This window comes from Diceros bicornis, chromosome 10, assembly GCF_020826845.1.
Source record: "Diceros bicornis minor isolate mBicDic1 chromosome 10, mDicBic1.mat.cur, whole genome shotgun sequence".
NCBI classification, from domain to species: domain Eukaryota; kingdom Metazoa; phylum Chordata; class Mammalia; order Perissodactyla; family Rhinocerotidae; genus Diceros; species Diceros bicornis.
Window position 1 is genome coordinate 47,061,584 of NC_080749.1, and position 14,555 is coordinate 47,076,138.

General features: G+C 36.1%; 1 protein-coding gene across 1 annotated transcript in view; it reads right to left on the reverse strand.

Annotated features, from left to right (window-relative positions):
• Nucleotides 1-232: 232 nt before the first annotated feature.
• SLC38A11 (solute carrier family 38 member 11) overlaps nucleotides 233-14,555 on the reverse strand; it is a 56,081-nt gene continuing 41,758 nt past the window's right edge. Inside the window, exons 9-12 of the mRNA XM_058548620.1 lie at nucleotides 14,008-14,169; nucleotides 10,844-10,956; nucleotides 7,254-7,385; nucleotides 233-526 (exon numbers count right to left, since the gene is read on the reverse strand). Of these exons, the coding sequence (XP_058404603.1) occupies nucleotides 233-526; nucleotides 7,254-7,385; nucleotides 10,844-10,956; nucleotides 14,008-14,169 (701 nt within the window). The remainder of the gene's footprint in view (nucleotides 527-7,253; nucleotides 7,386-10,843; nucleotides 10,957-14,007; nucleotides 14,170-14,555) is intronic.

Below are 14,555 nucleotides of genomic sequence, written 5' to 3' on the forward strand. Positions count from 1 at the left end.
TTCTGTGGTTCAGACTAGTGTAGCACAGTCATTAAAACTAAACACTTATTTTGTCCCAGTTTAAGATAAAATACATTCAATTTTCTTTTCCTCTTTATCTTTTACATTGGACTAACAAGTAAAGAAAACCAAGTCTTGATAAATGCCAAAGTAATAATTTTATAGTATAGTGACTAAAACATGTGTGGTTTAGAAGTCTATGAAAACATACATATTTTTTAAAGCAGTCAATTCACTGACAGATACTGATGTTTAAAACTGAAAGTTGTGTTGTCAGCTGAAAATGAGAAACTGAGATGTTTGTGAAGGAGAAATTGTCAGGAAAGCAATAGAACATTTCCTGCCCGTGAGTGCAGTCTTGAGGGTTTGTGACGGCCATGATGAATCCAACGACCATCACCACAGCACCAATGGGAAGCATGACACAGGACATAATCTTATCTGAGTGGGTCCTTGGTTCTTCAGACAGTTTCAGATAACATGCTGATGGAATGATAAAAATTAAAGGAGCCGCACAGAGGACACCCTGCATGTTGAAAACAAGAAATGAGATAATGTTACCAGATGGAGCATTCCTGGGGTAGTTTTTTACAAACATTTACAAAATATATTTGTCATTGCACACGTTAAAAGTTTGATAGGTTCAGTTGAATCAAACAAAAGAAAGAAAAATAATTCCAAGAAAGACTGAGGAATAAGTTTTTCCTTTTCTGGTGGAATATTTACAAAGGAGAAGAGTAAAATAATATAACAGTATATCAGACTTAAGAAAAAATGATCAGAAAATAATATAGGAAATAAACAAACTCTTGAAATTTCCCATATTTTCAGTTGCATCATATTTCCTTGTACTGTTCATTACAGATTACTGTGTATTTACTATGCCGTTCGAATCGGAGAGGTCTATTTGTGATTTGTGTACAGGAAGGGACTTTTAGGAGGTGTTTAGGGCATATTGTCTTTCCTGTTCACCTGAGTTTGTATGAACGTAGGTGCCTGTCTGTATGAGAAATGAAAATGATAACCTCAAGGGCACTTAACATGAAATAGCATTTCTAAATCTTCTTTCAAGTAAAACTAAACACATTAATTACCTTAGAAAATTGACAGCAGAACTTAATGACTATGACTCATTCACCCTCCCCCACATTAGCTTACAGCTAAGTCCAACCTGAGGGGGAACGTCACACTGAACATTATGGAAAGTAGTGTTGTCTATCATAACAATACCGAGAGTTATTGACTTCAAAGGCAAAGAAACTTTCCCCTTGAGGAGGCCAAATTTGCTCTAGAAACTTTGCAAATGAAATCATGATAAAATTTAATGCATTTTAGGTAATATTTTCTAATTATATTAAATGTTTATTATATTTTAAATAAAATACAACACATATTATTAATAAAATGTATTAAATATAATTGCATGAAAAACAATAGTCTCTTAAACCATAAAACACAAGTTTTTTAACACAGACATTCAATAGCAAATGTGATATTGGTTTAGAATTAAAAGCAAGTTTTCCATAAAATACATGTTTGCGATATTTGAAAAAGTCATTATTATGGAAATTTGTAAATATACAGAAAAGTAGGAAGAAGAGTATAATGAAACCCTACACACCTATCACCTGTGGTTTGAAAGCTTTTTGCTATTATTTTGATAGATTTTGCCCAGGGAAAATTATAGATAACTGATTTTGAAGTTGGATGATGTAAAAGAACAGATTATGCCCTAAAAATAGTTTAAAAAGAAATATTTTCTCAATATCACCATATAATAAAATTACTGTGTTTTATACTAAGTACCATCCTCATACCAGGTATACTACAACTATGATTCCAAAAATATAACTTTTTTATTTTTTACAAAAATAGCAAAAGTCCAGAGAAATGGCAATTAAGGAGGACACATTACGAAATCAGACTTGCCAGGCAGCATCTAAAAATTTGGGGAAGAACAGGAGGGACCACAATTCATGGAAAATATTTCTATAGTCAGAGATATAAGAATGAGAAAATTCTAAGAGGTACTAAATTTTATTCTATTTTAAAATATACAGACAATATAATTTTACCATTCATAGCACCTGAATATAAATGAATACCTACAAAGGTACACAGTGCATAAAAGATTAGTTTTCACATGGCTGGAATTGAATTATGGATTCCTTAGACTCCCTCATGATACTTGAAACTGGCAATGTTTTTTAAGTTATGGAAAATATTGTAGAACTCAATATGTGTTTATAATAATTATTGCCTTTTGATTTCTTTGAAATAATTTTTGAAAACAATAAAAAGGTAATTAAAATACAAATATATATATGTACTGTGTGTGTGTGGGGGGGGGGAGAGAGAGAGACTCTTCTCTTTATAGGAACAAACATGTGATGTGAATTCATCTGGAATTGCAGAGTGTGAAAATGCTATCAGGATGAGACTGCCACCAGCTACTGCTTAGAAGCTGTCATCAGTCAGCATTTTGGGACTCTTCCAAACCTAACTCCCTGGGCAGTGCAAAGCAATGGGAGTTCTGTTTATGCTATAATTCTTCAGAGTTGAGAAAGTAGCAATTAGTGGGAAAACTATATAGCTGATGTTGGTACTGGAAGGGGTCCAGTTGGGCGTCTTATCTAGATAGCACTTACTTTCCTAATATTGGAAAGCTCATTCTTGCTAGAGGTTGTTGCTAGGACCCAAGACCATCAGTAAAATGATAGTGCAGTTCCATCTGCTCTATTCCCTATAAATTGGTCTGGCTTACTTGACCTACTTAGTATAGCCTTGCTTGAGAATATGCCACTGGCTTTGAAATAATTTTGAAATTGCTTGACAGGACGTAAATACCATAACTGTTTATTGAAGAGACAATAAAATACAGTCTTATTTATAAAGGCAGAACAGCACTACCCTTTGATGATAACACTATGGATCCCAGGGCATTTTGCAGTTTGCTGTAGGGAAATAACAGAAGATGTTAAAGATTACTGGCAATACAGATTGGAAAAGTACCTGAAGTCTCCTACCTCAATAGAAACCTCTCAAATGATGCAAGGAAGCTGCAAACTATGTTAAAAAAATGCTTATACAACTTTTAAATTTCTACTTTGTGATCAATTTGAACTCACGATATGTATTCCTATACCTTCAAAAGAAAATCTGCCTAGCTCAAAAGGTCTTTGGTAGCTTAGACTACGGCTTGCTCGCCCTGATGACTGTATCTCTCTATCTGGCTCTCTCTGGGTAATTGGCTTGCTTTCTTCCTTCCACTCTAAGCTGCACACAATGCTTGCTGGGCTGGTTACTCCGGCCACAGGCACCAGCTGCTTCATCTTTTCTGTTTGGACTGCTGCAAGTAGAAACCCACAGGGCCCAATTACTGCAGATGCCTCTTCTCTCTAATAGCAGCATCAGTGCCAAGATGCTGGATTCTTATCACCAAGAATGGGACTTATATTTATTTTATTTGCTTCTAAAACGAATCCTTTAAAATTGAGGGTGCATTTGCTTAGGAAAAATATGTCATTGTTGTCTATGCCATGAAAACAATGAAATAAAAGGGACGCTAAGATCTAAATGGGGTTTTGCTTTTTATTAAATAACTAATATACCTGCAATTTATATCCTATAAATACTATAGGATAAATTATTATAGCTAATAGTTATAATAAGTAACAGCATTTCCCTAACTTTGCAAGTTGAAGGTCTGATTCTATTACACATCTCATCTATGAATATCATTATTCTACTAGTGATGATTCAGAAGCCACAAAAGAAAAGAATTCCTCAAGTACTACAATTATTAGCTAAGACAAAATCTATTAGCTAAAAATTATTAATTTATGTGAAAAACTTTTAGTTCCATTTTATTTCGTCTCCTGATATTTATTTTAACCCATTATTAAAGTCTATCCTTATGTATTACAGGTTACTCTTAACCTTACTTACAGGTAAACTCAATGCATATATTTTTTTTAACTTAAAAAATGGATAGAGAAGTGAACATAATTATTTTACATAATTTAAAGCCTTATATTTAGGAAACCTCAGACTAGCATAACAATTAAAAATATGGGCTATAGGGTCCAAAAGCCTGTGTTCAAATCTTGATTCTGCCACTTACAACTAGTGTGACCTATTTAATCATTCTGTTTAATCACTCTGTGCCTCAGTTTCTTCATCTGTAAAATTAATACAGATTAAGGAAGATAATGGATGCAAAACACTTGGCACAGAGCAAATACTCAACACACGTTGGCTCACACTGTTGGTCTGACAGCATGCCTTACTTCTAACGTGTTGCAGGATCCAGCCTGGATTAGTTACTGACAGAAAAAATGCTTCATCTGGCTCCATTAAACATGACAAATGCCCACAGGAAAGAGAGTTGAGTAAAGACCTGAATATGTTATTGTGCACACCAAAAGACTTTTGTTGACTTGAAAAACATACGCTCAGGTGGTCTGAAAGAGAATGGGGATCCTAGATATTATTAATTCCTACAAAGTGCTTTAAAACTAGTGAAATTGTCTTGAGTTATTAGATCATAGATAATTTAGCACTCTTCCTTAATTGGTTTTTAATGAATGTCTATATCACCAGGTTTTAAAAAATCTAAGGATCCAGAATCATGTTTTAAATTTTAAAAAATACTCCTTATACAGCCAGCTCAGATCTTGTTTCTATAACAGATATTCACCAAATATTCTTCTCTGATTACAATACCAGAATTCTGTCTTAATTACAAAAAATTTTTAACGTAAGTACAATAGGAATATTTAATGTGATTATGTGCTTACAATTTTGTTGTGCAAGTGTCAAGGAGAGTAGCAACTAACAGAAAGTAATGGTCAAATTTACAAAAATATATCACCCCTAAAAAAATAAGCAATATGTGTGTGCTTGGTTAACTTAAAGGGAACAAAAAATTCTTAGGCTATCAAGATGTGGTGAGTGGTCAGGCAGTTGATAAACATATTTTCTCTCATATCAATGTCCTACATATTAAAAAAAACCCAAACATGTGAACTCAAATGAGACATTTCATAAAACAAGAAATAACAGAGCTGGGAATCATGTTGATCATCTCCTCAGCATAGTTGAAGGATTACTATTACTGTCACCAACAACAATTTTTTGTCACACTTAATTTCCTGGTGCTACACTAAACAATGTCTCTTACGTCCAGGAACATTTGTAGAAAGAGTTCCTGAACTGTGGTCCCAAGGGGCAAATGCCCATGCAGCAATTTAAGCACTGTGTTCTTAGCACTATGCCAGATACCATGGAGGATGGAGAAGGCAGTTAAATTCATTCTTGGCTTCAAAGAGCTTATAATTTGGTGGAGAAGGCAAGCTTGTGGACAGTACAAACAGTATGTGACATGAGATAGTGCCTTAAGGTAGCAGTCATCCATTTATACAAATCAAGATTGGAACATGAAATGATTTTGAGTGGACCCACTAGCCTTTGGCCTATGCAAAATTGAGAAGTAGGTAGAGATTCCTTTGCTATTTATCCACCTCTCCTATGAGCTCTCTTTCCATTGCTGGTGGAATAGATGATTTCGCAGTCCTCTGTGTTTTGGGGAAGCTGCCTACTCCCTACTTTCCATTAACTCTCCTATAAGAAAATCCCCAATAGTATGTTCTTGACTGAATCTCCCACTGCCTTTTCCTGGAACTTCAAATCCAAATGGCATCTGGAGGGAATAGTGACTTGGGCACTGACAATAATACCTTCACCTATCCATCAACTCTCAATGGAATGAGTAAATGATGACTTGGGATCCCACTCATAAAAGTCTGCCCTCCTCATGGTGCACGACTAATGAATGCTAAGAGGTGTGATCCTGAATAGAAATTCCATAAGGATTGTAGAAGAGGAACATGAATGATCCTGGAGTGGTAGATCCACTTCTATTTGTCTCACTAAATGGCATCATTATCCTAGTTCCACAAAGTATAACCAAGGCATCATTCTTGACATGTCCCTCTACCCCTCTGTCCTCCCAATTGAATCTGTCCACCAAATCCTTTCAAATCTTTTCTCAAAAATGTCTTTTGGGAGCCCATCTACTTCCCTTTCTCTTCTTCATCGTTTATATAGCAGCTGAACTTTTATGTTTATTTGTGAGATTGTAAGCTCTAAGAAAGCATGCATCCTTCCTGATTTCCTCCCATCATTGTATCTCTATTGTATGGCACTTAGAAATTACCCAATATATATCTGATCAATGAATAAATGAGTTAGAAGTTGCACTAGAACTTAAATCTTCGTAAGATTTGGACAGAAATGAAAGGAAAATAATAATTATAGGGAAGGGTAAACAGATAAGCCAAAGGATAGAAGGAAGAATTAATATGGCTTACTCACAGGCCGAAAATAAGACTGTCTAGAGCTGAGGGTAGATTTTGGGAAGTAAATGGTAAATAACTTTCCATAGGAAGCATGGGGTCAGATTATAGAGGCAACAGAGTTCATGCGTGCTCTGGTTGGAAAGTGAAAGTTTTTAAACATGATAGTAGAATATTGGAAGCTGAACTTAAATATGTGCTAGTTGAAGCAAAAAGCTAGTATGAATTCAGATGTGATTAATTCAGATGAGGACCTATATTTGGGACATAGCAGAAGAGATTCCAAAGGAAAGGTCTAGAGAGAGAAAAAAATATTTTAAGGAAAAAGAACTTGGGCCATGGTTCTTCATTCACATATTTTTAATGAATCCCTCTAAACCTATTTTCACTCAGCCAAGGACATTCTAGATCCATTTAATTTATAGTTATTTTTAGGAATATCTATGTATTATAGAAAATAAAATATGTGAAAGTGCTCTAAATCAGGGTTTCTCAATCTCAGCACTATTGACATTTTGGATTGGATAATTCTTTGGTGGGGGCTGTCCTGTCCATTTTGGGATGTTCAGCAGCATCCTTGGCCTCCATCCATTAGATACCAGTAGCACCCACCTACCCAGTTGTGACAACCGAAAATATCTCTAGACGTTGCTAAGTGCCCCCTGGGGGAGGAGAGGCAAAATTTCCCCCAATGAAAAACCACTGCTTAAAGTATATAGTCCTATAAAATACACAATGTCATCATTATGAATATTTACTCTAATATAACAAGCACATTTTCATTTCACTTCAGACAATGACACCTTTGTTAAAGAAAATACACCTCATGTGAAATATAAACGTTATCTTTTAAAGGGATTTTTAGAATGGAAGGAGTAAACCTTTAAATGTACTTACATTGAGTTCTAAAACTATTCCAAGGCAATCAATCAGCAATGACACAAGTGTGGCAACAGTAATGATAACCACTGTTACAATAATGTGGAAAACTGATGAAAGAGTCCCGCCAAAAAACACATTAGCAATTACCTGCCAAATAAACAGATTAGTTAGAGAGGGATTCTTAGAGGCATGCAGGACTTATTAAGAGAGTATTTCATATTATAGCACTTAGGGCTGTATAAAATACTACCGATATGGCAATCAGTCAACTCTTAAGTCACTATGAATGTTCTATCTTTTCCAAAGTACTTACACATAGACACACACACATATCAATAAAAAGTATTCTTTGTTGAACTATTAGACAGGCAGTGGATTATATTACAGACCCAGAATGTGGCATACTAATGTGTGAATGAATATATTTCTCAAGTGTAAGAGAGACCTTGGAAAGTTACCTTATCCTTCTTCCTTGAGTCCAACAAGCTTACCACTAACACAAACTACAGTTGCTCTTTAGATTATCCGAATGACCTCTAAGAGTTACCACAATTTCCTTTAATAATAATGGATGTGTAATATCCTTTACTAATAAGAAATCAATTTTATATAAACTAAATCCTACTTGATACAGTTTGTCTATTTTATCTTGCCTTTCCTCAGCAAAAATGAAGAGTTGGGGCTGGCCGGGTGGCGCAGAGGTTAAGTGTGCGTGCTCTGCTTTGGCGGCCCAAGGTTGGCAGGTTAGGATCCCAGGCATGTGCAGAGGCACTGCTTGTCAAGTCATGCTGTGGCAGCGTCCCATATAAAGTAGAGCAAGATGGGCACAGATGTTAGCTTAGAGCCAATCTTCCTCAGCAAAAAAAAGAGGAGGATTGGCATCTGATGTTAGCTCAGGGCTGATCTTCCTCACACACACAAAAAAAATGAAGAAGACTTGGTCACCGTTTTCCACTGATACTCTGATGAGGAAATCAATCAACAGTTACCTATTTCATGTGTCCCACACTATGATGTGATTTGCAAAGAGAAAATGTCTAGGAGATGATTCCTACTCTCAAGAATTAACATTTTAGGGCCGGCCCCGCGGCTTAGCGGTTAAGTGCGCGCGCTCCGCTACTGGCGGCCCGGGCTTCGGGTCCTGGGCGCAGACCAACACACCGCTTCCCTGGCCACGTTGGGGCCGCGTCCCACATACAGCAACTAGAAGGATGTGCAACTATGACATACAACTATCTACTGGGGCTTTGGGGGAAAAAAAGGAGGAGGATTGGCAATAGATGTTAGCTCAGAGCCGGTCTTCCTCAGCAAAAAGAGTAGGATTAGCATGGATGTTAGCTCAGGGCTGATCTTCCTCACAATAAATAAATAAATAAATAAATAAATAAATAAATAAATAAAAGAATTAACATTCTAATTGGAGAGATCCAACCAATCTAATAAAACAAGTAAGCAATCAATATAGGACAGGGTAAAAAAAATCAATTAGAATTTAGAGCTAGAAGGAGCTTTAGGTATCCAGATCTGTCTCCCAAGAGTAATCAGATTTACAGCATTCCTGAAATGAACTTGTCCTACCTTGGCTTGAGGTGTGGCTTGAAACACGATAGGATTTAGAGCAGAATTACAGACTGAGGCAACAGTGTGAAAAAGAGCAAAGAGATAAGAACAGGAAAGATACCTATGGAGGACAAGGAGGAGATAGTCTAAATAGGGTGGTGACTCTGTGCAAAAGAACGAGACAAGAGTTGGAAACGGTAGGAGAGGGTCAGATGCTGGGGGCCCTTAGCGAAACCAACTCTCCAAACTGTGATAAGTAACATTCCTAGATAAGTTAACATTCCCCATAGACTGGATACTGCCGTAACTCTGCTAGTAATTTAATGGGGATTCTAATAACTTTTACTCATATGGTTTACAATTGGTAATGTCTTTCCAAATATTATCTTATTTAAAATTCATTTTTATAGATGTCTCTAAGATATGATTGTGATAGTGGAAAATCACTTAGTGAGGCAGGCTGGTGAGAGATATTTATTAGGGGTAGATGGACTTTTTGGCACCCTTGTATGTGGCTGGCTACTTTACCTATGAATAGAAATGGCTTTGATTATGTTTATACCAACTGTATATGTGTGTGTGTGTCTCTGGAAAGGAGAGAAAGAAAAAGGAAGCGAATGGGCAAGGTATATACAAGGTTCCTCTGTCTAGCACTTGTTACCATGGCAGAGATCTTAATTTAGTTTTGTCTTCCTGTCATGGCAGCTAGAAAGGAAACACAAGTTCCCAGTACTGAAGACAGAAGCCGTGCAGGTGGAGTGACTCAGACCGTCCACAAGCAGTTCACCAGAAACCACGGGAGAATGCACCATCTGTTATGCTGATCTAGAGATCAGATTGGAACCTACAACACTGGGCAGAAGCTAAGATAAAACCATTTCCTGCATCCACCAATAGTTAGCAAGATTTTTACAGGCCCTTAGATTTCAAAAATCTTCATAAAATCAACCTTAGTTCAGCTTATTTCTCCCTTATCTTCGAGGTGGAGAACTGTCCTGTGAGTTATACATTTGTAAGTGAGGACAAGTGCTAATTGTAAGGGACACACATAGTGCTGAACATTTCCTTATTCCATTTCCCTGTGCTGTTCCTTATCCCCAGAACTGGCATAAGGTAAGCACCGGTCCACCTTGAGAAGCCCGCTGATTAGTTAGTGTATTTAAAGCTCTGTAGGCATTTCACTTCACACATTAGACCCATTCACATGGCACCACTGTGTAAACAGCCTGTAGGAATAGATCCTAAGACTAAGCCCTTTTCAGTGTGATTCCTGAAAGAACCACTGTGAATCAGGATCATGTTTATCTGCTAACTGGTATGGTAGATTCTTAGCTGACTGCATAAGGGATTCCTGACAAGCCACGTTATTCAATTTTACACAAAAAGAATTAGTTCTCTTTCATCTAATCTTCCTCCAAAACCAGTGGACTATATAACACAACTCGGAGTTGACTTTATAAATGAAATATATATATGAATAATATACTATTTATATGGTAAGTAAATATAAGTAAATAATATATTTATATAAATATATCTATAAAACTAATGGTTTAAATGGAATTTTGGCTTCCCATGGAAAATAAGACATTTAAGTTTTTTAAAAATAACAAAACTATTCAGAATCTGTTCCACGGTGCCTTTAATACATGTCGACTTATAAAACATCTTAGCAAAAGACAATTTCATAAGACATGTTTTAAAACTTAGTACTTAATTTCTTTGTAAGAATGTTTTTTTAAAAAACTTAGTTTGGCTATATTAAAGGCTGGCATTCATTTTGGAATGCAGTTGTACAAATATTTATACTTATGTGAGTATAAATTAAACCACTAAACATAATTTTCAAATCTAACTTTTGAAAAAATATCTTATAAACATTTGAATATAAATTTATCTTTAAACTAGTTGAAAAAGAAAATTTTATAAATTATATTACTTGTCATGCATTCGGGAATTTGTAGAATAGAATTATTTGGAAATCTTCCTAAATTAAATATAGGAAGGAGATCATCTAGGTAGTGTTGGAAAGGAATTGTGCTTACCTCTCTAGTCACAAAGCATTCAATTGGGTATGTCAAAATGACTGTGACTCCATAACAAAACCTTCCAAATGTTACCAGGTCATCATTTCTGCAATAATTTTCAAATAAGTCTCCTAGAGAATAATATAAAATAGTGAATATTTGAGACAAACATCTCATAAATGAGATATTGGATATTTATTACACAAGTGAAGCTACATAAACTTGATTTAATTTAATTAATAGAATAGATTAGCATGTCTATATATGTTTTTACTTTCAATAACTACACAATTATTGACTGATATTAAAACTAGTACATGTTCCACTTGAAGATAAATTCATCACTAATAGTTTTTCTCTTATTCTCATTGTTTGTTTTGGGCAGATTTTCTTTAAATTTGTATCAACTTCTAAAAAATACTTTTATCCATTGTCTTCTTATTCACACCAGGGTCAACTCCCTAAATTTTTGTGCATTAGTTTTATAAACTTGCTTCTGGTCTCTGTTTCTGGTAAGTAAATGACTTCATTATTTAAAAAAAAAAAGGCCTGTTAAAATAAACAAATTTCCTTTTGAAATGCCATTCTTAGTCAAGGACAATCCTGAAAGGAAGAGTAGACCAGCACATCTGGGGGGCTGAATTTCCTGTATATCATGCTATAGGGTTCAATCACAAACTCAGGGCCACAGCAAGAAATTCCAAACGTGCATTGTGTTTCATGGCGTCCAATGAACCCAAGTGTAAACCCATTGATTCAAAACTGTGAAAATACGGTTATTTCCCAGGAAGAGCATTATGTTTAATTAGTTACAAACTACACGATGGACCATATATACCTTGAACCAACTCTTATTTAGAAACTGTATTTTCTCAGACACCTATGAAGAAATACAGGATCTAATGAGGGCACAGAAGCCACATTAGCAAAAAAAGTTTCCCAATGCTAAAACAAAGAATATTTGGAACTATTTATTTCCTAAATATCTCATGCTTGCATTTTAAAATCTTAGTCACATTTTTCAATTATACTGAATAGAAAATTAGATACAAGTCACACAGTACTACACTGTTTAAAAAGAAAACAAAACACTTCTGTACTTTTTTTTTCATTAAAAAGCTAAATGGCCTACTTCTTCCTAAGACTTACTTTAAGTGACTCTTCTCCCCTCCTCCATCAAGTAGAACAAATGTATATTACTTTCTAGTGTGCCTTTTGGGCAGAAGGGGATTAAACCACAAGTAGTGGCAGACACCTGCTTCAAGGTTGATTGGAAAGGCTCCAGCAGTCTGAGAAAAAAGAGGACTGAAGTTTCCTGTTCGCTAACCTCCACTAAAAAAATGGGCCCTGCACCTTTTCAAAAGTCTCTGGGAACGTCAAGAACAATCTAGAATTCTTACTGCCTCACACGCTGGAATTTATCTACTGAAAGGGAAAAGAAAAGAAGCATGCAGTTTGCACAAACAAGACCAGATTTGCCTAAGGTGAAATGGCCTGAAGAAACAATGTCAGCTTATTCCAGCCTGAGTCTAAGTGTATTTTAGGGAATTATGGCTAGGAAAAAAAAAACAAAAAACAAAAACCAAAACCAACCTGTCAGCTTTGTTATATAAAGACTTAATTATATCTGAGCAATTACCGCTGATAAAAACACCAGTAAGGTATGACTAAAAAAAGGGTTTATGTCTTTCTTACAGAGAAGGCATTTAAAAACCAAGGTTTTGTACAGATCGGAGCCTACAGGCCATTTGTCTTGGCAAACTATGTAATAATAGTGATACATGGCAATGTTTCGAAACACAATTCTTATCAAGACTTTCAAGGTACTTCATTACCGCACTCTAATGGCACACACGTATTATATTTTTGACTGCATTGGAATTATGTTAATCACTCTTTTTTGAAGCCATCTTTCTTTATTTCTTGAGAAATAATCTGCCTATAAATCATAATCACCTGTAACCTCTATTTGAAACAATGCATTTATCCACCCAATGCACCATCCACCCAGTTTTCAGTGTCATCAGAAAACTAAGCTAAGAGCTTAGTTTAGCTCTAAGCTGGAGGCTAAGAGACAGCTTTTAATGCTTTATATTTGACCAAAATGGGGTAGGCAGCAAAGTGGAATGGAAAGAAAATTGGACTGGAAGTCAGGAGACTTGTTTTCTATTCTGTCACCAGCAGCTTGGGCAAGTTACTTCACCTCTCTGTGTTTTAAGCAGGGGGTAAAACTAGTTATTCCACTTACCTTTATAGGGTTGTCTGAAGGTCAAGTGAGATAATAGACCTGCAAAAGCTGCGAAATGCATGAATCACAGCATTTAGCAGGCTGTCAGAATACACTGAATATCACACCACATAGATGCGTGAATGTAAGGGTCAAAGGAAGTGGAAGAGATGACCACTCAGTTGTTGGGCCCGAGTGAAGAGAAGAAAAGAGAAGTAAGCTAGGTTTGGGGCAGTGGGGGGGGGGGGGGGACGAGGGGGAGAAGGGGCTGGAGTTTTGTGGGAAAGATGATGTTTTGTGTTCAAGGTAAGATGGGACACCAAGTAAAACTGTCCTGCAGGCAAGAGGCTGGAAATGAAAAGAAAGATCTGGACTAGAGTTAAAACAATGAAAATCTCCAGAGAATTTGTTGAGAGAAAAAAAGGTAACTTGCCTCAGCCAGTTAATGGGAGGCAGGGGAGAGAGAAGGTGAAGAGGAGGTAAGAGAAAGCAAAGATGAATCAAAGACAAAAAAATATTAACAGAGTGAATGATGGTATGGCAGTGCTCTTTTCTCTACGGGAGGAAAGGAAGAATGTTCAGAACTGTTAAGTGATTCAGAGAGATCCATGAGAATCGGAACCAAGAAGATTATTAGCTTTCAAGAGTGGGAGGATATAGGTGTCTTTGAAAGTGAGGTTGCAGTGGAATAGTAGAGAGGGAAGCCAGAGCTCATGTGCTTTGAAGTGAAAGCATGGAAGGAGAGAGAACGGACTGCAGAAATAAGTTTAGCAGCTTAGAAAGGAGAAAGTTAGGGAACAGAAACAGCAGAGAGGCAGGAAGGTAGAGGAAAGAATAGGTAGAAGAGATAGTGATACTTTGAAGTAGAATATTGTGTATAATTGTACCTAAAATGAGAAGTGATAGCACCGCTCCACGTGAAATCCAAAATAGAGGGCTGAATCTCTCATTTTACCTTGTGTGAAGCCAGTAAATGTCAAGTAGCCACATGTAGCAAAGAGAATACTGATAAATACAGAAACCAAGGTGGACACATGGATGATGCGCGACCACTTAGCTACTGTGGGTTCTTCCAAAGAACCATAAACTAAGAAGCAGTTATGGTGGCAAATAAATGCTGCAATACAAAAAATAAAAAAAAAAAAGCATTATTAAAGCAAGTACTATGGTTCTCTTTTTACTTCTGAAAATTCACAGATATATGCTACTTTGGAATGATAATAAACTGAAGCTTAAATATCCTGATTTACTAGATATGTCAGAAAATACTCTTTCTAACAGCTCTAGGAATGAGAAATTTCATTCACATTAGGCTTATGTGGTCTCTTCATGTCAGTCTTGATGTTAACCAGGCCTATCCAACTTTCTCTCCCATTTTCCATTTCCTAGTGGCCTTTCCATTCTTAAGGGAAATCTAAACAACACCACATTTTCAGTCCATGGCTTCCTTTCCAATCTGGGATACAACAGAGTAGCTTTAGATGTCTGGCCAATTTGTAATAC